This window comes from Phyllopteryx taeniolatus, chromosome 2 (assembly GCF_024500385.1).
Source record: "Phyllopteryx taeniolatus isolate TA_2022b chromosome 2, UOR_Ptae_1.2, whole genome shotgun sequence".
Taxonomy (NCBI): Eukaryota; Metazoa; Chordata; class Actinopteri; order Syngnathiformes; family Syngnathidae; genus Phyllopteryx; species Phyllopteryx taeniolatus.
Window position 1 is genome coordinate 33,060,970 of NC_084503.1, and position 24,943 is coordinate 33,085,912.

The following is a 24,943-nucleotide window of genomic DNA, read 5'->3' on the forward strand; positions in this document are numbered from 1 at the left end:
AATCCTTTTCTGAAATGCTTGACAGTTGTTTAATTTCTTCTTCTTCTTTTCCTTTCGGCTTGTCCCGTTAGGGGTCGCCACAGCGCGTCATCCTTTTCCATGAGAGCCTATCTCCTGCATCCTCCTCTCGAACACCAACTGCCATCATGTCTTCCCTCACGACATCCATCAACCTTCTCTTTGGTCTTCCTCTAGCTCTCTTGCCTGGCAGCTCCATCCTCATCATCCTTCTACCAATATACTCACTCTCTCTCCTCTGGACGTGTCCAAACCATTGAAGTCTGCTCTCTCTAACTTTGTCTCCAAAACATCGAACCTTGGCTGTCCCTCTGATGAGCTCATTTCTAATTTTATCCAACCTGGTCACTCCGAGAGCGAACCTCAACATCTTCATTTCCGCCACCTCCAGCTCTGCTTCCTGTTTTCTCTTCAGTGCCACTGTCTCTAATCCGTACATCATGGCTGGCCTCACCACTGTTTTATAAACTTTGCCCTTCATCCTAGCAGAGACTCTTCTGTCACATAACACACCTGACACCTTCCTCCACCCGTTCCAACCTGCTTGGACCCGTTTCTTCACTTCCTGACCACACTCACCATTGCTCTGGACGGTTGACCCCAAGTATTTAAAGTCCTCTACCCTTGCCATCTCTTCTCCCTGTAGCCTCATTCTTCCCCCACCACCCCTCTCATTCATGCACATATATTCTGTTTTACTTCGGCTAATCTTCATTGAGCCGTCACCTTGTCGTGGTGGAGGGGTTTGTGTGTCCCAGTGATCCTAGGAGCTAAGTTGTCTGGGGCTTTATGCCCCTGGTAGGGTCACCCATGACAAACAGGTCCTAGGTGAGGGACCAGACAAAGCACGGCTCAAAGACCCCTAATGATGACGACAAACAATGGACTTCGTTTTCCCTTGCCCGGACGCGGGCCACCGGGGCCCCCCGCTGGAGCCAGGCCTGGTGGTGGGGCTCGAAGGCGAGCGCCTGGTGGCCGGGCCTGCACCCATGGGGTCCGGCCGGGCACAGCCCGAAAGGGTAACGTGGGTCCCCCTTCCCATGGGCTCACCACCTGTGGGAGGGGCCATAGGGGTCGGGTGCAGTGTGAGCTGGGCGGTGGCCGAAGGCGGGGACCTTGGCGATCCGATCCCCGGCTACAGAAGCTGGCTCTAGGGACGTGGAATGTCACCTCTCTGGCAGGGAAGGAGCCCGAGCTGGTGTGTGAGGTCGAGAAGTTCCGACTCGATATAGTCGGACTCGCCTCCACACACACCTGGGGCTCTGGTACCAGTCCTCTCGAGAGGGGTTGGACTCTCTTCCACTCTGGAGTTGCCCATGGTGAGAGGCGCCGAGCAGGTGTGGGTATACTTATTGCCCCCCGGCTCGGCGCCTGTACGTTGGGGTTCACCCCGGTGGACGAGAGGGTAGCCTCCCTCCGCCTTCGGGTGGGGGGACGGGTCCTGACTGTTGTTTGTGCCTATGCACCAAACAGCAGTTCAGAGTACCCACCCTTTTTGGAGTCCTTGGAGGGGGTGCTGGAGAGCGCTCCCGCTGGGGACTCCATTGTTCTGTTGGGGGACTTCAATGCTCACGTGGGCAATGACAGTGAGACCTGGAAGGGCGCGATTGGGAGGAACGGCCCCCCCCGATCAGAACCCGAGCGGTGTTCTGTTATTGGACTTCTGTGCTCGTCACGGATTGTCCATAACGAACACCATGTTCAAGCATAAGGGTGTCCACACGTGCACTTGGCACCAGGACACCCTAGGTCGCAGTTCGATGATCGACTTTGTGGTCGTGTCATCGGACTTGCGGCCGCATGTCTTGGACACTCGGGTGAAGAGAGGGGCGGAGCTGTCAACTGATCACCACCTGGTGGTGAGTTGGCTCCGATGGTGGGGGAAGATGCCGGTCCGACGTGGCAGGCCCAAACGTATTGTGAGGGTCTGCTGGGAACGTCTGGCAGAATCCCCTGTCAGAAGGAGTTTCAACTCCCACCTCCGACAGAACTTTGCTCATGTTCCGGGGGAGGCGGGGGACATCGAGTCCGAGTGGACCATGTTCCGCGCCTCCATTGCTGAGGCGGCCGACCGGAGCTGTGGCCGTAAGGTGGTCGGTGCCTGTCGTGGCGGCAATCCCCGAACCCGTTGGTGGACACCAACGGTGAGGGATGCCGTCAAGCTGAAGAAGGAGTCCTATCGGGCCTTTTTGGCCTGTGGGACTCCTGAGGCAGCTGATGGGTACCGGCTGGCCAAGCGGAATGCAGCTCTGGTGGTCGCTGAAGCAAAAACCCGGGCATGGGAGGAGTTCGGTGAGGCCATGGAGAAAGACTTCCGGACGGCTTCGAGGAAATTCTGGTCCACCATCCGACGTCTCAGGAGAGGAAAGCAGTGCACCACCAACACTGTGTATAGTGGGGATGGGGCGCTGCTGACCTCGACTCGGGACGTTGTGAGTCGGTGGGGAGAATACTTCGAAGACCTCCTCAATTCCACCGACACGCCTTCCCATGGGGAAGCAGAGTGTGGGTTCTCTGAGGCGGGCTCTCCTATCTCTGGGTTTGAGGTCACCGAGGTAGTTAAAAAGCTCCTCGGTGGCAGGGCCCCGGGGGTGGATGAGATTCGCCCGGAGTTCCTAAAGGCTCTGGATGTTGTGGGGCTGTCCTGGTTGACACGCCTCTGCAACATCGCGTGGACATCGGGGACAGTGCCTCTGGATTGGCAGACTGGGGTGGTGGTCCCCCTTTTTAAGAAGGGGGACCGGAGGGTGTGTTCCAACTACAGGGGGATCACACTGCTCAGCCTCCCTGGTAAGGTCTATTCAGGGGTGCTGGAGAGGAGGGTCCGTCGGGAAGTCGAATCTCAGATTCAGGAGGAGCAGTGTGGTTTTCGTCCTGGCCGTGGAACAGTGGACCAGCTCTACACCCTCGGCAGGGTCCTCGAGGGTGCATGGGAGTTCGCCCAACCAGTCTACATGTGTTTTGTGGACTTGGAGAAGGCGTTCGACCGTGTCCCTCGGGGAGTCCTGTGGAGAGTGCTTCGGGAGTATGGGGTACCGAACCCCCTGATACGGGCTGTTCGGTCCCTGTATGACCGGAGTCAGAGTTTGGTCCGCATATCCGGCAGTAAGTCGAACTCGTTCCCGGTGAGGGTTGGACTCCGCCAAGGCTGCCCTTTGTCGCCGATTCTGTTCATAACTTTTATGGACAGAATTTCTAGGCGCAGCCGAGGCGTAGAGGGGGTCCGGTTTGGTGGCCTCAGTATTGCATCTCTGCTTTTTGCAGATGATGTGGTTCTGTTGGCTTCATCAAGCCGTGACCTCCAACTCTCATTGGAGCAGTTCGCAGCTGAGTGTGAAGCGGCTGGGATGAGAATCAGCACCTCCAAATCTGAGACCATGGTCCTCAGTCGGGAAAGGGTGGCATGCCATCTCCAGGTCGGGGATGAGATCCTGCCCCAAGTGGAGGAATTCAAGTATCTTGGGGTCTTGTTCACGAGTGAGGGAAGAATGGAACGGGAGATCGACAGGCGGATCGGTGCAGCGTCTGCAGTGATGCGGACTTTGTATCGGTCCGTTGTGGTAAAGAAAGAGCTAAGCCGAAAGGCGAAGCTCTCAATTTACCGGTCGATCTTCGTTCCTACCCTCACCTATGGTCATGAGCTGTGGGTCGTGACCGAAAGAACAAGATCCCGGATACAAGCGGCCGAAATGAGTTTCCTCCGCAGGGTGTCCGGGCTCTCCCTTAGAGATAGGGTGAGAAGCTCGGTCATCCGAGAGGATCTCAGAGTAGAGCCGCTACTCCTCCGCATTGAGAGGAGCCAGATGTGGTGGCTGGGGCATCTGATTCGGATGCCTCCCGGACGCCTCCCTGGTGAGGTGTTCCGGGCATGTCCCACCGGGAGGAGACCCCGGGGACGACCCAGGACGCGCTGGAGAGACTACATCCTTCGGCTGGCCTGGGAACGCCTCGGGATCCCCCCGGAAGAGCTGGATGAAGTGGCTGGGGAGAGGGTAGTCTGGGCGTCCCTGCTGAAGCTACTGCCCCCGCGACCCGACCCGGATAAGCGGTAGAGAATGGATGGATGGATGGATCTTCATTCCTCTTCTTTCCAGTGCATGCCTCCATCTTTCTAACTGCTCCATGCCTCCAGCTGCTCCCTGCTTTCACTGCAGATCACAATGTCATCTGCAAACATCATGGTCCACGGGGATTCCAGTCTAACCTCATCTGTCAGCCTATCCATCACCACTGCAAAAAGGAAGGGGCTCAGGGCTGATCCCTGATGCAGTCCCACGTCCACCTTAAATTCTTCTGTCACACCGACAGCACACCTCACCGCTGTTCTGCTGCCCTCGTACATGTCCTGTATTATTCTAACATACTTCTCTGCCACTCCAGACTTCCGCATGCAGTACCACAGTTCCTCTCTGGGTACTCTGTCATAGGCTTTCTCTAGATCTACAAATACACAATGTAGCTCCTTCTGACCTTCTCTGTACTTTTCCATCAACATCCTCAAGGCAAATAATGCATCTGTGGTACTCTTTCGAGGCATGAAACCATATTGTTGCTCGCAAATACTCACTTCTGTCCTGAGTCTAGCCTCCACTACTCTTTCCCATAACTTCATTGTGTGGCTCATCAACTTTATTCCTTTATAGTTCCCACAGCTCTGCACATCACCTTTTTTCTTAAAAATGGGCACCAGAACACTTTTCCTCCATTCCTCAGGCATCTTCTCACGCACTAGAATTCTATTGAACAAGCTGGTCAAAAACTCCACAGCCACCTCTCGTAGATGCTTCCATACCTCCACAGGAACGTCATCAGGACCAACTGCCTTTCCATTTTTCATCCTCTTTAATGCCTTTCTAACTTCCCCCTGACTAATCATTGCCACTTCCTGGTCCACCACACTTGCCTCTTCTACTCTCCCTTCTCTCTCATGTTCCTCATTCATCAACTCCTCGAAGTATTCTTTCCATCTACCTAGCACACTGCTGGCACCAGTCAACATATTTCCATCTCTATCCTTAATCACCCTAACCTGCTGCACATCCTTCCCATCTCTATCCCTCAGTCTGGCCAGCCTGTATAGATCCTTTTCTCCTTCTTTAGTGTCCAACCTGCCATACATGTCATCATATGCCTCTTGTTTGGCCTTTGCCACCTCTACCTTTGCCCTGTGTCGCATCTCAATGTATTCCTTTCGCCTCTCCTCGGTCCTCTCAGTGTCCCACTTCTTCTTAGCTAACCGTTTTCCTTGTATGATTTCCTGTACTGTGAGGTTCCACCACCAAGTCTCCTTCTCTCCTTTCCTGCCAGAAGATACACCAAGTACTCTCCTGCCTGCTTCTCTGATCACCTTGGCTGCAGTGGTCCAGTCTTCTGGAAGCTCTTCCCGTCCACCGAGAGCCTGTATCACCTCTTCCCGAAAAGCTGCACAACACTCGTCCTGTCTCAGCTTCCACCACATTGTTCTCTTCTCTGCCTTTGTCTTCCTAATTTTCCTCCCCACCACCAGAGTCATCTTACACACCACCAACCTATGCTGTCTAGCCACACTCTACCCTACCACTACCTTACAGTTGGTAACCTCCTTCAGATTACATCGTCTGCACAAGATGTAATCCACCTGTGTGCTTCTACCTCCGCTCTTGTAGGTCACCCTATGTTCGTGCCTCTTCTGGAAAAAAGTGTTCACTACAGCCATTTGCATCCTTGTTGCAAAGTCTACCACCATCTGTCCCTCCAAGTTCCTTTCCTGGATACCGTACTTACCCATCACTTCTTCATCACCCTTATTACTACCTTCACCAACATGTCCATCCTACCTGTGGGGCATAGCCACTAATCACATTACACATAACACCCTCAATTTCAAATTTCAGCCTCATCACTCGATCTGATACTCTTTTCACCTCCAAGACATTCTTAGCCATTCTTAATTTGAATCCCATTAAAATAAAATGAAATGTGTCTTGCCTGGCCCTTCATGTTTTCTTTAAAGAATTGTACCCATCTTAAAATATTCTGCCTGGGTAATCAAACATATGAGCGCAACTGTGTTTTCTCATTTACTAAATAAAAGTAGGGCTGTGAATTTCAAAATAAGCGCAAGTAAATAAAAAACGTGTTCAAATAAAGTGCTTAACGTCAGAATAACTATTTGAAAAAACTAACAAACTACAGATAATACTTCATGTTTTGATCATATGGGTAGAAGCAAAATCATGCATTGTAAAAATGCATTATACATAGGTAGAAGGGTTTTTCCAGAATTTTGAGGTCAACTTTGGGGGTGCGTATTATACATGGGTGCGCATTATACACGAGAAATTATGGTAATAATATCTGTCATAGTACCAAGATTGACCTGTGCCAGAAAGGCCTCCAAATTGACAGAAAATAAAAAGAAGACGCAAGAGTTGTAGTCAAAAACGAAAGGGAAGAAGCTCGGGCAAGTGTTATTTTATCTGGTAACTACTTTTCTCCTTGTCATTTTTATAGTGTTGAATGACTTGTGAGACACGTTAATGCACACAGATGCTACTCTGTTTCAGCAAGGTTGGCTAAATGGCTATTATTCCGTTTCACGTCTCAATCACAGAGTCTAAACTAGGTGTTGACCACATTGTCAAGGATTTACAATCGGAAAATACTGAAGAGCTTTAACATTTATGAGTGTGGGCCCAGCCGTTTTTTCCCAAGTAGATCTGGGACACAAAAAAATAACAAAAACAACAAAAAAACTCTAATCACCTCCCACAGCGCAGAGTAATCCATCCATCCATCCATCCATTTTCTGAGCTGCTTCTCCTCACTCAGGTCGCGGGCGTGCTGGAGCCTATCCCAGCTGTCATCGGGCAGGAGGCGGGGTACACCCTGAACTGGTTGCCAGCCAATCGCAGGGCACATAGAAACAAACAACCATCCGCACTCACATTCACACCTACGGGCAATTTAGAGTCTCCAATTAATGCATGTTTTTGGGATGTGGGAGGAAACCGGAGTGCCCAGAGAAAACCCACGCAGGCACGGGGAGAACATGCAAACTCCACACAGGCGGGGCCGGGGATTGAACCCGGGTCCTCAGAACTGTGAGGCTGACGCTCTAACCAGTCGTCCACCGTGCCGCGCGCAGAGTAATCACTCAGGATAATCTTTCAAAGGCAACAGAGAATCTGCCCCTTGCTGACTTTGATCACAAGGGAGGAGAAATGCTCAAATATGACCGGATTGTCCGCCCAATGAATCCCTGCATAGCCACAGTTCGGCATTCACAAATTCACCTATTCACTGATTTAGTTTTTTTTCGAACCTGTCAACCAATATTTGCTGTTCTGTTCTATTTACTTTGACCTTACCTCATGTCATTTTGGTGCCAAAGAACTATGTTGAAGTGAATTGAGGAGCTTCATTTCGACAAAAGTAGTACTTTTCCACCATCTTGGTGCCAAGAAACTATTTTGAAATGAATTGTGGAGTTTCATTTAGATGACAGTAGTCCTTTTCTGCCATCTTGTGGCATCTATAGGCAATCATAAATCTTTATTACAGAAGACAGGTACTTGCAGAGTTTCACCAATGGCGGCAGCGCTCAGTCCCTATACACTTTAAGTCTGTACCCAAATTTAAACTACCTCCAATGGCGGCTTTTTGTTTGGGGCGAGATGCTTTCATTACCCGGCTTATATAAGAGGAACCACGGCAGTGATTTCCTTAGAAATAATCCATCGTACTAGCCACGGTTGAGCAAGTGTGCTTTTGAAACAAGTCGACTGTGTTTTTATAACAAGTAGACCCCTGCTCGGCGATCACCCCCACCCGCCCCTATAGGAGGACGGCACCCTCGAGCCTCCAAATCCTCTTTGATTTCCAATATCATGTCCTGTTCCTTAATAGCACTCGGGGAGTACACGACCATTAGGGGAGCAAAGAGAAGATGACAGGCTCAATTGAGTGCGAGCATGTCATGGAAGAGAATTAGACCTGCTGTGTGCACTCCGTGTGTGTGGTGAGGGGTGATTATGTGACTAAGTTGTTTGGTTGCTATATTCCAACATCGAGCAGCAAATGTACTCGTCTGAGTGAACACTTGAATGTGATTAACTCAAGGGCACAACACAATTCATTTCAATGAGTTTGCCTAATAATAAAGCAGATAACAAACTACATTTATGACAAAAAAAGCTATTAAGGCTTAATGAGGAGCTATTTTCTCTTCAGTTAAGCAAGTATCGGTGCTATTACAACGACTAAGATAAATATTATAAATGTATTTAATTGCAGCCAGCTGTCTTCTTTTAGCTCCTCTTAGAAGATTGAAGTGTAGTAGATTATAATAATTTGTTTTGAGTGTTTTGCTCACACTGATACTCGATTTGCTTCATTGCTGTGAATCAACAAGCTTTACTGTATTACTAAATTAACAAGTAGCCGAAAGATTTTGCTTCCTCTGCATGATTTCCTTCCTATACAGTGGATCAACAAGCTTTATTGCATCACTAAATTAACAAGTAACTCGAAGAATGGTGGTCTGCCATTCCACTAATGGGATGACATTTCTGCAATAATAAAGACAGTGATTATATCATTACATCATCATTTTACGTTGATGAAAGAAATTACAAAAAATGACGTCACTTATTAAAGTTAATTCACCCTATTGGCAATTAAATTTAAGTTTAAAGTTAACTTAAAACTAAGTAAGTATTAAAAGTTATTATTAAGTATTAAATTGTACTTCTTCCTACTCCTTTTCCAAATATAGTGTATGTAATTCAACTTTACTTTAATATATTTTTTTAATCTTGTCTGTTTTGTAGTTCTGTTTATGTCACTTTCACACATGTTCGAAATAAAGAATGCAATTAATCAATCTACTTTCCTAATTAGGGTCACGAGTAAGCTAGAGCCTATCCCAGCTGACTTTGGGAAAGAGGCAGAGCATACCCTGGACAAGGGGTGTTGGTCTTTCATTATTTTTATGTATGCCCTCATGTGTGGAGTTTGCATGTTCTACCCGTGCTTGCGTGGCATTTCTGCACAAAGTCTAGCTTTCTTCTACATTCCAAAAACATTCATTTAATACTCGGAATTGTATGTGTTCTGCGATTGACAGGCCACTTTGGGTGTATCCTGTCTATTGCAGTACACTGGGATATGCTCTAGCTCACCTGTAAGCCTAATTAGGACACGCGGTGTAGAAACTGGACGGATGGACAGTGTCCCTGTCCATCCATTAAGTTTTGTTGACCTTAGAGGGTCGACTGTACTAAGTGACATGACAACTGAGAAGACATAGAATGAAAATATTGCTCTCAGCCAGATAACAGCAGTCTGCCAGTTTGTTCTTTCAAGACATACACTATATTGCCAAAGGCTCTCTTTCCTTGACTCACAAATGAACTTACAGTGGGTATGAAAAGTATTCAGACCCCCTAAAACGTTTCCCTCTTTATTGTAATGCAGCCATTTGCTAAAATCATTTAAGTTCATTTTTTCCTCATGAATGTACACACCCCATATTGACAGAAAAAAACGGAATTGTTGAAATGTTTGCAGATTTATTAAAAAAGAAAAAAGAAAATATTGCACAGTTATACGTATTCAGGCCCTTTGTTCAGTATTTAGTAAAAGCACTCTTTTGAGCTAATACAGCCATTATTCTTTTTGGGAATGATGCAACAAGTTTTTCACACCTGGATTTGGAGATCCTCTGCCATTCCTCCTTGCAGATACTCTCCAGTTCTGTCAGGTTGGATGGTGAACGTTAGTTGACAGCCACAGTCACTGAGTTGTTCTGAAGCCACTCCTTCGTTATTTTAGCTGTGTTCTTAGGGTCATTGTCTTGTTGGCAGGTGAACCTTTGGCCCAGTCTGAGGTCCTGAGCACTCTGGAGAAGGTTTTTGTCCAGGATATCCCTGTACTTGGCGCATTAACCCCACAGCATGATTCTGCCACCACCATGCTTCACTGTTGGGACTGTATTGGACAGTTGATGAGCAGTGCCTGGTTTTCTTCACACATACCGCTAAGAATTAAGGCCAGATAATCTTATTTCTCACCATCTTGGAGTCCTTCAGGTGTTTTTTAGCAAAATCCATGCAGGCTTTCATGGGTCTTGCACTGAGGAGAGGGTTCCGTCGGGCCACTCTGCCATAAAGCCCAGACTGGTGGAGGGCTGCAATGATTGTTGACTTTCTAGAACTTTCTCCCATCTCCTGACTGCATCTCTGGACCTCAGCAACAGTGACCTTTGGGTTCTTCTTTACCTCTCGCACAAAGGCTATTCTCCCCCGATTGCTCAGTTTGGCCGGACAGCCAGCTCTGGGTAGGGTTCTGGTCCTCCCAAACGTCTTCCCATTTAAGGATTATGGAGGCCACTGTGCTCTTAGGAACCTTAAGTGCAGCAGAAATGTTTTTGTAACCTTGGCCAGATCTGTGCCTTGTCACAATTCTGTCTCTGAGCTCTTCAGGCAGTTCCTTTGACCTCATGATTCTCATTTTCTCTGACATGCACCGTGAGCTGAAAGGTCTTATATAGACATGTGTGTCGCTTTCCTAATCAAGTCCAATCAGTATAATCAAACACAGCTGGACTCCAATGAAGGTGTAGAACCATTTCAAGGATGATCATAAGAAATGGACAGCGTCCGAGTTAAATGTATAGTGTCACAGCAAAGGGTCTGAATACTTATGGTTGTGTGATATTTCAGTTTTTCTTTTTTAATAAATCTGAAAAAAAATTCAACAATTCGTTTTTTTTTTCTGTCAAAATGGGGTGCTGTGTGTACATTAATGAGGGGAAAATGAACTTAAATGATTTTAGCAAATGGCTGCAATATAACAAAGAGTGAAACATGTAAGGTGCTCTGAATACTTTCCGTACCCACTGTAAGTGACATTTAATTCCTAACATTGGTCTACCCTTAGCAGTTATAACAGCTTCAATTCTTCTGGGAAGGCTGTCCACAAGGTTTAGGAGTATATTTATGGGAATTTTTGACCATTCTTCCAGAGATGCATTTGTGAGGTTACACACTGATATTGGACAAGAAGGCCTGGCTCTCAGTCTCCGCTCTAATACATCCCAAAGGTGTTCTATCGGGTTGAGGACAGGACTCTGTGCAGGCCAGTCAAGTTCACCCCCACCAAACTCTTATCCATGTCTTTATGGACCTTGCTTTGTGCACATTGTGTATTGATTAAGAAGGGGATGTCACTTCAGATAATATGAGTCAAGCAAGTGAGCAAATACTTTTGGCAATATAATTTGTTAACAATATGTTATGCATTACTGACCACACAAACATACACACACACAGACACACACACACACACACACACAGACAAATGATCACACGTGCACCCAATGTGAGTGCAACCAGATGCAAAAATAAAATAAAATAAAAAGATGCAGAAGACTGTGCCTGCAGGGAGGCAGACTTGCCATTTGATCCAGCTTCGCGTCTCGTCAATTATTCAGCATCCTTTGCATAGACGTAGCGCTAAAGAGACCATGAAACATGCAGAAGGCCCACGTTTGGAAATAACAAGTGCATTGCCTGTATTTAAAATGCAAAGGCAAGTATTAAAGATTGATTTATTGATTTGGGATAATTTTCTCTCAAACTCTTCCTTTCTCACAAAATAAATGAGAGGAAGAGACATTTAGATTGTTTGTGTTTGGTCATCATAGAATATGATTAATATTAAGGTAGATATTTACATTTACTAGACCCCTTATTTGAATAACTTAAAATACTACAATTTGTCCTTAAATATTACATTCACGCTGATGGAAAAATTATAGTCTTCAATGAACCTAACATGCATGTTTTGGGAAAGTGGGAAGAAGCCAAATGAAAACCCACACAAGCACAGGGAGAACATGCAAACTCCACATATCGGAAGCCCTGCGTGGAGGCAGATATGCTAAGATGCCATGCCATGCCATGGAGCAATATGAAATTATAACTACAAAAGTGGAGGCTAGACAGCAGATAAGTCTAAATTCCATGCATTAGTTTATTAATGCATATCTACCACAGTGTATACAGGTAAATGCATATTACAGAATATTGAGCTACCTTTTTCAGAGCATTTTTATGATATTCCAACTTGTTCTCCACGTGCCTGTGACTAATAGTAACCTGCAGTTTAATAATAACATCCATCCATCCATTTTCTGAGCCGCTTATCCTCACAAGGGTCGCGGGAGTGCTGTAGCCTATCCCAGCTATCTTCGGGCAGCAGGCGGGGTACACCCTGAAGTGGTTGCCAGTCAATCGCAGGGCACATACAAAAAAAACAAAAAAACAACCATTCGCACTCACATTCACACCTACGGGCAATTTAGAGTCTTCAATGAACTTACCATGCATGTTTTTGGGATGTGGGAGGAAACCGGAGTGCCCGGAGAAAACCCATGCAGGCACTGGGAGAACATGCAAACTCCACAAAGGTGGGGCTGGGGATTGAACCCCGGTCCTCAGAACTGTGAGGCAGACGCTCTAACCAGTCGTCCACCGTGCCGCTAATAATAACATCATTCATTTAAAAAAAAAAAAAAAACGGTTTTAGTCAGTTGCATCATTGTTGAGTGATTGCATAAGTTTCCTGAGCACACTTCTCCTCACTCTAAGCCACAAACACTCTTTTGTGATAATAAAAGACTGCATCATTTAGCTGATGCCTTGTGTTCACAGCATATTTCTAAAGGACCATCAGAGAGGCTGCGTGATCGGATGAAGGGAACCAATAAGCTTTTGAACTTAAAGGAAGAGTGCAGTTTTTTTTGCTTGTTTGTTTTTAAGGAACCACTACACCCAAGGAAGAAAAAAACGATCAGAGACAGAGGACGTGACCGACGAGTTGTCAATCATTTGCCGTGCACTTGTAGGCACACTCATAGCCGGTCACCGGCACACCACCCCAGCTTCGCTCTGACCTGTGAGCTTGGGCTTCAGGGGCTTTGCTGAAACTATTTTGGAATATCCACCTCTGGAAAAAAAAAATGCTTACGATCACAAATCCTTATGTGTGTGCTCGACACAGAATTGGGCCGAGCTACGGACTCCATGACTGTGACGTGATACGGAACAATAGCCAATTAGGATGTAACCTGAAGTAGAAGAGTTTGCAAATATAACATACTTACCAAACAAGTGTAGTGACTCTGACCCAGTTGCCACAACCTTCCCCCACAACTTGATAAGCTGCATTCTTCCCTGCGGCCATGCGGGGACATACACAAGCTAACAGTTGGTCTCGCTTCTATTTCTTCTTCTACTATTACTCTTTCTTTTTCTCAGTTTGTTTCTGGCAGTCTGGCTGCCCTGTGGCATCATGCTGCCTCTTACAGGTCAGTTTTGGTGCTACATGAGACATTTGATTGGCTATTGTCGGGGGCGATATTGTTATGTGTGTTGGTCATCTGAAATCTGCCACACACAATAAGAGCAATAAACAAACACTTGCCACATTTGTCTCCATCATGTGTGGGGATGTTAAAAAATTGGTATGTGTGTAACCCATTTAAGGCTTTGTTTGCAGGGAACAAATAAAGTCTTCATCCCAAATTTTACGCTTACACAATTTACTTGGAGCCAGCGTGTTATGTACAAGTCATAATTATGTGCTGGTCTGCGACGAGCCTGCGAAATGTCATTAAACATTAATGGCGGAATGACTTATTATCTCATGCAATACAACACTCATTTGGGCTTTGTTGTTTACAGTGAGTGTTGCAGTGCCGCAGCACAGCATCTTTAGGGTGTTGACGAACAACACGGGGAAGTGTTCACCCTCTAAGCCATCAGGTGTGCACAGTCATGCAAAAGACATGCACGCTGGCTACACATTTAAACACATTTGCACTCACGTACACCAAGGCTGGATCGATGCTGCACCTCTCAATGTGCAATTCTGATTTAGATCTCATTTTTACATCTAGTATCAAGTGGCCCAAATCAAATATTTCTATATGTTGATTGACAGAAGACTTGAAAAAACAGAACAGACTTTCTTTGCTAAAAATACAAATGCTTGTATACAAATAGTTTGGTCTCTGGAATGCTTGCCCACCCATTAAGTATGAATTTGGGCAGGCGTGGCCCAATGGTTAAGATCATTGCCTGCCACCGTGGGGGACCTAGCTTCAAGACCCCGACCGGACCAGCCGCTAACATCCCCCGGACTCACGGCTGTGGTGTCCTTGAGCAAGACACTGATAGGCACAGGCACTTCAGCTGCCCCCCTGCTCCAGTGTGTTCCACTAAGAAGTGTGTGTGTTCACTGTGATGGGTAAAATGCAGAGAACTAATTTCGTTAGCATCCAGGCATGTTCATGACAATACAGGTGATTCTTTGTCTGCTCTTTAAAAAAAACAAGAAAAACAAGAGTTCTGCCATTCCTCATTAAGCCCGCTGCCCGCCATTGCCGAGCAGATGGAGACTCTTCGCCGCACACCAAGCGATTGAGCACCGCACATCTACTAACGCACTGCAACAGAAAAACTGTGACCCTGTATTGAGTTTTGAGGCTCCGCATACAAAATACTGTACTGTATCATTTTCATATTGTAGCACAAAAACATGGCATACATGAAAATTTTAACGAGTTTGAATGTAAATCACTCACTATATCTATCTATCTATCTATACTCTATATATACTGGTGATGGCCAGCTAGGTCTCACTTGCCCTGAAAACCTGGAACTTTTTTCTTTTTTCGGGGTGAAAGCTCATGTGCATTTATGATTGGCTATTACATCTGCTACGTTGCTGTACTGTAAACCGCCTATTCAAATTTTGGATCGAGATTCGCAGCAAAACTAGTGGCAGAAAAACTATTTGGCGAACTCCGCATAATGCACAATAGTTGGGTTTGTATCGGCCATGTCCTCAGTGTGTTGCGGTTCTTATGCAACTCTGGGGATAATTTACATGATAATCACCCCCACAGTTCTTCTGCCCATGGCGTGATCTACCAGGCTAGACAAAGATGCAGAGCCAGTTTCAAGCAGCTCAAGCTTCAATCTAAGACAAGAAATAGGATGTGTGCTCAAATTCTTGATCCTTGGTGTATTTTGACAACTGTGTGTCACAGACATGTTATTAAGACACCTGAGAACTATTTAAAATGGTGAAAACAAATTTGAACATTTACTGTGGGTGAATGAGGACACAAACATGCTAAAATGCATGATTTTTAAGAGACCTATCTATAAGTGAAGTTGAGCAAAAGCAAATCACAAAAAAACAAAAAGAAAACGAAAAACATTTGATCTGTAATTTTATTGTAGCCTGATCTGTACACAAACAAACCTAAAATAACACAAATCTCCGTTCCCCGGGTTCAGCCCATAGGAGTGTGAAACGAGAAAATCCTGGCATGTGCCTAGAAGTCATTTCTGAAGTTATCAAGGAGAGGAACATAGAGGATAAAGAATGCCCTTCTAACACTGTCTGTGGTCGTAATGACTTCTGGGTCAAGGTGTAACAGCCGGGATCCATACACCTGCATTATTACACTGTGTCCACTGTTTTGATGGGAATGTGAAGGAAGAAAAAAAACATTGTGTGGTAGTATGTGTGTAGTATTTGTAGGTCACAAAAGAAATGCTCCCATCGATTCTCAAAATTAGGTACACTTTAACAATCGAATAAAAATTGCATGAAAAATGTCTTTTACAAAGATTAACTTCCCTACATTTTAGTTACCTACAGTATATAAGAAGTTCATAATATTACAAACATTTCTCAGTACGATGCAGTACAGTTGTACACCGCAGCAAACTACAACAATAATGACATTTTTTTCATCACCTGATTAAAGTGTACAGGTATACTTAATTAAGTGTTCGACATATGTCACTATTATACGTACAAGGAGGATGGGACACCCAGATTCACGATGTGCCTGTTACTGTGATTTAAAATAGGGTTATTTGCTTGACATTCCTGAGAAAAATAATAGACAATATTGGTCTCGTCATTGTTGACAGTCATCCTCTGATGCTTTCTATCTATACATAAAAACCTCAGGATTTATCTTATGAGTGAGCTGTGAGTGACGTAAATCTAACAACAACTCCTGCATTCTTATTACCTCTGTCATTTTGCATTTGTGTAAACTGTTTTATTTAGTGTTGTGCGACCCAACATGAACCACACTGAACTACTAGCTGTTTGCAACAGTTGCAGGGAGGAAAAAACAACGAGAAACCATTTTCTAAGTCCCTTAGAGAATAAGCAATTTTATTATCTCATAACTAACAGGTCAAACGTTCAGTAATTCTCACCTAGAGCTAATAACAAATCTTACAAGAGAGGTCTCAAACAAGAAACTGAAAAACCTTACAAAGTACAGTAGTGACTGTACTTTATCGGCTCCAGCAAAAAAATGTCTACAATTTGTACACAAGAGGGCAAACATGAGTCCAGCATTTAATGTTGTTAATGTTTAATGTTGTTGTTAAATTTAAAGTATAGGGCTGCACACTGTTTGTGGCATGACTCATCCTTCCATCATTACGACTATTGGCTATTCAGAAGTCCCATTAAGAATTAATTAGCCGTGAACAACATGAGGATTTACTTTGAGGCCCTCTTGCATCTTCAGAGGTCAATATCGAAGTACAGAGCTGATTTTTTATTTTTTTTAGATGACAAAAACAATTACCTTGAAATATATGTCTGAATAATAGGAAGCAATGCTCAATGAGGACAACTATAGCTGGAGGAGTGAGGAGAATAGAAATACATGTTTGTAGACACCTACAATACGTATATCCCACTCTATAACTCCAGTTGTTTGTGACACTGTATACTGTATATACTGTAAATGTAAAAGTAAAGTCATGCTATTTCTCACTTATTTGACATGGAGAAATTTTTTTTAAAAACATTTATCAATTGTTTTTCATAAGAATCTCTCTGAATGTCTTGAAGACCTGTTTCTCTACAAGTGTATGTAGAATGATGCTGCCTGGGGGAGCTGTGACATAGTGTGGATGTCGCTCAGGTTCTCATGGCAGACATCATGTTGTGCTTCTTTAGACAACACACTAGAACAAGAAAGGACGCTGAACTGTATCTGTATCTATATTTACTCATTTTTATGGGATTGTTTTATATTTATGGCCCTTTAAGCGTTTTTTATACAAATATTTACTGGAAATATGACTAATACTGCATTAGTATCAGTTAGTGATAGACTACGATGCTTTCCCGTACAAATTCGTGTTATGTATAACTTAATAACATGCTCTGAAAGGCACTTTGTTTGAACATGTAGTGTAAGCATGTGTAGATAAAATATGATAGAAAGATGTTTTCAAAGGCTCTTTTTGAACAATACATTTTATTTATTGTTCTTAACATCTATTAGAGTGGATCGTGACTCAGCAAAAGTAGGAAAATGCGGGTCCTGGTGTGACAACAGTTGAGAACCAATGGTAATATACACTCACAATTTAATGTATCCCAAATATTCAAGCAAAATGAGATGTAAGTGAAGCGTGAATCAGAGCTTGTTGTTCTGTGAAATATCTACAGCAAACTCAGTATTGTACAGTTCTGACAATGCAACAACAATATTATCAACACTTCACACACAAAAAAATAAAAGTTCCACCAAGTTAAAGAGCCCCAAGATGGATCTGTTTCAGACCAAAATGCAGCTTATCACAAGCCCAACAGACGTTACTTATATCTTCATTGTGCTTATCAGGCACTTCTTTGAAAGTAAATAACAACACCTGTGATGGTTATAGCCTGTTTCCCCAAACTGATTTATGTACGGGTGGGGGCGGCCAGCCAGCTAGCCACCATAATCTCTGCTCGGACCACCCAGAAAGTGCTGAGCAAAGCAGGACTGCTCTTTACAAAATGTAGCACCTTGGATTTTTAGTCCTGCAAGCATTAGAGAGCCCCAAGTTCAGATGGGGGAAAGCGTATTCAACAATGTTACCAGTGTGTTACAATTTATGTTAATTTAAAACTGAATGAAAAGGACTATAGCTGAGAAATAAGCAACCACCGTGGCAGACTGGGCACCAGAATACATAACGTGGAAGCACACAACATTGTGAGGCGACCACATGTCAGAGTCTGCTGGACTCCACATAATACATTTTAGAGACTGTTGAAGTACCGGCCAAGCTCACTGGTGGAGTCTTTGCCGAGAATGATCAGTCGCAGAGTTTCCGTGACCCGGGAGACCAAGATATTGCTTACGCTCACACCAAGAAGATGTCTCAGAGATTTCACCAGACAAGCTGTGAACCTATTCACCCGGAAGTCGCTTTTGTAAGCCTATACATCCATTCATCCATTTTCTTTACCGCTTATCCTCACTAGGGTCGCGGGCTGCTGGAGCCTATCCCAGCTATCTTTGGGCACATCTGCCTCACAGTTCTGAGGACCAGGTTTCATATCCCGGCCCCACCTGTGTGGAGTTTGCATGTTCTCCCCGTGTCTGCGTGGGTTTTCTCCGGGCACTCCGGTTTCGTCCCACATCCCAAAAACATGCATGGTAGGTTGATTGACGACTATAAATTGCCCGTAGGTGTGAACGTGTGCACGAATGGTTGTTTGTTTATATGTGCCCTGCGATTGGCTGGCAACCAGTTCAGGGTGTACCCCGCCTTTCGCCCGAAAATAGCTGGGATAGGCTCCAGCAGACTCGTGACCCTTGTGAGAATAAAGCGGTACAGAAAATGGATGGATGGATGCCTACAGAGAGCGAGACATAGGTAATTTAAAATGCAGAGAGAGTTAGTAACAGCTCGCAATTGAAACAAAACCATTTACACTTTTAACGTACGGGCTGGGCAACTGATAAAATTTTAATCATGATTTCAATGTTGGCTTCTCACAATTATAAAAACAGGTGCAGCTGGAGCCTGCTGCCCATCGGCCAGTTGAGAGTGTGACAACAAAAGAAAAAAAATACGTCACTAATAATGTATGCATTTCTGTCTTATGCTGTTAAACTCTCAAATGCAGGGGCAACATGTCCCGAAGTTTCTTGACATCCGTGTCACACCAAGGGACAGTCCTTCATAAAGAGGAAAACGCTTTAACGTCCATAAAATCCAAACTGTTGGGCCAATCGTTCTGATATTTTTAGAGGTTGAAGAGGACATATGTACACATGTAGGTAGAGATGTCCCCACATAGATTGATAATGGTAGTCACCGTTTTGTGACATGAAGCAATGTTAAGCTTTTTCTATGAGCATGTGAAGAAGAAAACGCTAAACATCCATAAAATCCTAAACATAGGTGCGATCGTTCTGATATTTCATAGGTTGAAGAAGGCATAGGTAGAGTTGTCCACATACATTTTGGTGAAGACTGATTGCAGTTTTATGACATTAAGATTCCTTAAGCTTTTTCACTGTAGAAACCAGTGGAACATCGAGTCGCAATCAGCCCCCCAACATGTTTCCAGGCCAGTGAGATAGGGGTCTTAGGTGCTGCTGTTTTTGGTTAGTTTAGCAGTTAGCTATTTTATGCCTGTGTGTTAATACAGTCTATGAATTGAGATAATTACAGTTTCTACCTGTTTTTGTTTTCCTGCCAGGAAATCTATTTGAGAGAGTCATTTATTTTAGAGGGATTGGCATGCACTGCATTATATCTTGATATCATTATATTTCTGTATCTTGGGAAGGTTTTTTTTTGTCTATATACTTCTTCTACAGTGGACCAGCTCTACACCCTCGACAGGATCCTTGAGGGTGCATGGGAGTTGGCCCAACCACTCTACATGTGTTTTGTGGACTTCGAGAAGGCGTTAGACCGTGTCCCATACTTCTGGAATATGGGGCACCGAACCCCCTGATACGGGCTGTTCAGTCCCTGTACGACCGGAGTCAGAGTTTGGCCCGCATATCTGGCAGTAAGTCAAACGCGTTTCCGGTGAGGGTTGGACTCCGCCAAAGCTGCCGTTTGTCACCGATTCTGTTCATAATGTTTATGGACAGAATTTCTAGGCGCAGCCGAGGCGTAGAGGGGTCCGGTTTGGTGGCCTCAGTATTGCCTCTCTGCTTTTTGCAGATGATGTGGTTCGGTTGGCTTCAACAGGCCGTGATCTCCAACTCTCACTGGAGCAGTTCGCAGCTGAGTGTGAAGCTGCTGGAATGAGAATCAGCACCTCCAAATCTGAGACCATGGTCCTCAGTCGAAAAAGGGTGGCGTGCCCTCTCCAAGTCGGGGATGAGATCCTGCCCCAAGTGGAGGAGTTCAAGTATCTTGGGGTCTTTTTCACGAGTGAGGGAAGAATGGAACGGGAGATTGACAGGCGGATCGGTGCAGCGTCTGCAGTGATGCAGACTTTTGTATAGGTCCGTTGTGGTGAAGAAGGAGCTCAGCCGAAAGGCGAAGCTCTCGATTTACCGGTCGATCTACGTTCCTACCCTCACCTATGGTCACGAGCTGTGGTTCGTGACCGGAAGAACAAGATCCCGGATACAAGCGGCCGAAATGAGTTTCCTCCGCAGGGTGTCCGGGCTCTTCCTTAGAGATAGGGTGAGAAACTCGGTCATCCGGGAGGATCTCAGAGTTGAGCCGCTGCTCCTCCACATCGAGAGGAGCAAGATGAGGTGGCTGGGGCATCTGATTCGGATGCCTCCTGGACGCCTCCCCGGTGAGGTGTTCTGGGCACGTCCCACCGGGAGGAGGCCCCGGGGATGACCCAGGACACGCTGGAGAGACTATGTCTTTCGGCTGGCCTGGGAACGCCTCAGAAGAGCTGGATGAAGTGCCTGGTGAGAGGGAAGTCTGGGCGTCCCAGCTAAAGCTACTGCTACCGCGACCCGACCTTGGATAAGCGGTAGAAAATTGATGGATGGATGGATACTTCTACCGAGATTATTCTGCAGGCTGATTTAAAGTCAAGTGATGATACTGTATCTGTTACTCCCTTCATGCACAGCAATATATTTTGTACTAAAAGGTTAAGTTTGATACTTTGATCCTGTGTAATTGATATATTGGACAAAATATACATTGTGCTATATTACAACGTAAATGAAAAAGGCAAAACTTGTAGATAAAAATCAATATTTTGTCAAAGGATTTTATGATACAGAGATTACATACAGTATTAGGAAATAAAATCATGCTTTATCGCAGTATCTAAGTAGATTTATTGCACAATAAGCATACAACATATATATATTTTTCTGTTTATAGAGAAACAGTCAAATGTGAACCACTGATATATTAGAAAAAATGTTTACTGCTTTAATAATGGTGTATTATCATCAGTAATCTACTCAAAACATTGCTGCTTATTATCTAAGGTTGTCAGCACTCGGTTCATTAAAACGAAGTAACAATGAATGGCTCCTTTTTGACATTATAGTGAATCTTCACTCTAAGTCAAAGCGAAATAATGCAGCGAATACTGAGGCAACCAAATGATTAAACTACAGCATAAAAAACACTTTCACCCACTGTTCGTCTACACAAGCCATCCTTTAGTGCAAGACTGAACTGGACATCAGACAGTGACAGCAATATCTAATACTGGGGTATTGATACTGTAGTTTGAAAGATTATGAAGCAGTATTCATAGTTTGAACCAGCGTTAGTGTATAACTGCATGCCATCCTACTGAGAGCTGTTTCAAATATATTTTTGTGTTACAAAAGAGGGATAAAACATCAGAAAGAGCTGAATATTAAAGCCAGACATATTCCCATCAGGAGGACACAATTCATCATCCATGACTTTGTTCCTGGTTTTATTTCACAACATTTTTCTACACTTGGATATTTTTTGTCTCTCATAGCCTTATAATCCTCCAATCTCTGACCCCCATCTCCATCCTCATCCTATTTCAATTTTTCTATCTGTGAGAATGCCCCAAGGCACCTCCCATACTTTATAACGCCGCCTTCATTACCCAGTCCCACTGCAGCTGGCCATAAACGAAACACTGAAGATGTGGTAGGAGGCAGGCTTGCACAAGAGAAAGGAACAAATTAGGGGAAAGGAGTAGGAAGGGTCAAAATCCATACAATGAGTCAATTGCGGTGGCGATAGTAAGGATGGCTATGAAACTAGAACCTAGTATGAGTATGAGGCTGATAGTGGGGTAAGAAAAAACGGGGCAACGGCATAAAAAAAAAACCTTAGCTGGAAGTTATTGAAGACTGGGTGGAATGAAAAATTTCATTGCCATAAAATTATATTACAATTGTCTTGGCCTTATGGCACTGATGAATACATATGCCACCCAGCAGGGTCTCTGGGTTGCGAGAGTTGCCTAATTTGGACAGCTTTCCTACAATTGAGGTCAGGCAAAAACATTCAAGAAATGAAAGCTGCATTGTTGATTATTTTCCATCTCGTGCAGGTCATGTGTAAGGATAGAAAGAACGGCAAACTTAATTTAACAACTATTTTGGCATGAACCCTTGACCTTTTTAGGTTGGTTTCTAGTTTGAAATAAATACAATCAATCAACACTACAGCAACATAATCTTCTGCAAGTTCAAAGGATATAGTTTTTCTGTTTGTTGGTTTGCTTGTGAGCAAAATTACAGATTTCAGAGTCGATTTTCAGGAAACCTTGTGGAAAAGGGATTTCATTCTATGTTTGCCCTTTGATTAATGATGTTCAGTCATATATACCTTATATCTTACACCATTGTTCAAACTCCAAAAAGTAACAAATAGACAAAAAAACAAAAACAAAACAAAAGTACCTCTCACCATGATTTTACTCTTTTTTTGCTTTAGGAATTTTTTTTTTTTTCCCCCCATTTCAGCCACGATGGAGCAGTTCTCTTCCACCCCAGAGCCCTGTTTGTCTTTTTCTAAAGTTCTAAGTCTTTCTCCATGGCCCAAATGTATTTTGTAAATATAAAATAAATTTTAATTGTTTTTTCTTAATTGCTCAACTTCATACTACCAATTTCCATGTATCGGAAATTGGAGTGACTAAATTACAAGAAAATGAATTTTCAATTTGTCTGTTGAAGATCATTTCTGTAGCATATGCTTTACTCAAGAAGTTTCTTAAGAAATAAATAGGGGAAAATCTAAAATATTTACTAAATGAGGCCGAATGCTGGTAGAAGGTATTATAAAGACCCACTTTAACTACATTAATAACTTTGTCAAGCTTAAAAACCTGTGCCCTTTTGGTGGAAGTAAGACCAGCAGTGTCTGTGCCCATGTTTTTACAATGATAAATGATAAATAACAATAAAATCTCTCATCTGCGCTCAAATGAAGTATTTCATTCTTTGTCCCATGGCACACACTTTCACATACGTTATGTTGAACTCTGTTGAGCAACGTTTGATTTATTCTGATACAAATACTTTAGATGCGACCAATAACACAACCTTGACTAGCCTTGCACTGATCACTTGGTAGAGGGAACAAATAGTGAATGACAAGACAGGAATGAAGTCAAAGCTTCACCTTGCCCACTGGAGATTCAAACTCATTTGCTCTCATTGCACTCCAACACATCATCAATAATTGTCCCAGCGGGTCCATAAATTTCAGTAAATTGACCTCATAGTTGCGTAAAAAGGCTGCCTGAAATGTGATCACGCATAGTGACTGGAGGACAGAACGTGTTATTTGCTGCCTCGTCATGGGAATGCCAATTTAGGTTTTAATTCCCTTAATTAAATGTTAATGAAAATTAATATCTGCATAAAGCTTCTCAGCAAAGACTGGTGTTACAATATTTGACTAGTATAAAATGATTCACGTTGTAAAACTAACAGTTTTTCAATTTCATGATATACTGTAATTAAAAAATGCTTTGATGTGACCTATTTGTGAAATGTGCTCAAAATAAAACTAGAAGATTTCAATCAGTTCAGATACATTGTGCGTCAAATGAAAGGAGAATGAATGACAAATGAAAGAGTTGTTTCTTGCGTAGCAAAGCATTTCTTTTTGTCTGCCAATATGTACAGAGCTACGCTCATTTCACCACCTTCTTCCATGAGGAGACCATACAGCATCACAAAGTGGTTAATGCAGTCTTTCAATTTCATACAGCCTTTAACCATTACCATTTTGAACCATTAGCAGGGAACATAAACATGCATGTGCAAAGCGCCCTTTGCACAATGGTCATTGCACCGGACTATTGCAATATTAGTCATTCGAACTGCTCTTAGTGCTAGAGGACTCTGCATCTTTTTGCACAATTGTCAAAAAAAAAAAAGAAAAAAAATGTACCGGAATTACCAGATAACTAGCAACCCTTTATTGGTCAGTGACTGTTTTTCTCAATGTCTTTATGTCTCAAAAGTGTTCTCTGTCAATTGACTGCCTGTTGTCGTACTAGAGCGGCTCCAATTACCGCAGACAAATTCCTTGTGTGTTTTTGGACATACTTGGCAAATAAAGATGATTCTGATTCTACTCATCCCTATTCACATGCCGGGAATTGCCCAAAAAAGGAGATCAAAGATAATTGTTTTATTTGTATTTGTTTAACCTGTGCAACTCAATTGAAACAGAGGGGTCTCGGGTATCAGTCAGGAGAGGGGTAAAAAGATTATTTCCAAGGCACTAAATATACCACAGAACACAGTGAAGGAAGTCATCATCAAGTGGAGAAAATAATGCACAACAGTTACATGACAAAGAACTGGACGTCCCTTTCCAAATTTATGAAAAGACGAGAAGAAAGCTGCAGGGAGGCTGCCAAGAGGCAAATAGCAACATTGAAGGAGCTGCAGAAATTTCTGGCAAGTACTGGCTGTTTAGTACGTGTGGCAATTATCTAATGTCTTCTTCATATGTCTGGGCTGTAGGGTATTGTGGCAAGACAGAAACCTTCTCTGACAAGGGAAAAATGTCCAAGCTCTGCTACATTTCACAGAAACACACTTGAAATCTTATGTGGGAAAATGTGTTATGGTCATGTGTGAAAAGGTGTTCTTGTC

At 43.9% G+C, this 24,943-nt stretch overlaps 1 protein-coding gene across 5 annotated transcripts in view; it reads right to left on the reverse strand.

The window, feature by feature from the left end:
• LOC133474272 (MAM domain-containing glycosylphosphatidylinositol anchor protein 1) overlaps positions 1-24,943 on the reverse strand; it is a 271,446-nt gene that overhangs the window by 106,819 nt on the left and 139,684 nt on the right. Inside the window, exon 1 of one of the 5 annotated variants that reach the window (XM_061765797.1) lies at positions 13,166-13,528. The exons of the other annotated variants lie outside the window; for them this stretch is intronic. Coding sequence (XP_061621781.1) covers positions 13,166-13,229 — 64 coding nt within the window. The 5' untranslated portion in view covers positions 13,230-13,528. Of the gene's footprint in view, positions 1-13,165; positions 13,529-24,943 lie in introns of those variants that run through there. 5 annotated transcript variants of the gene reach the window in all.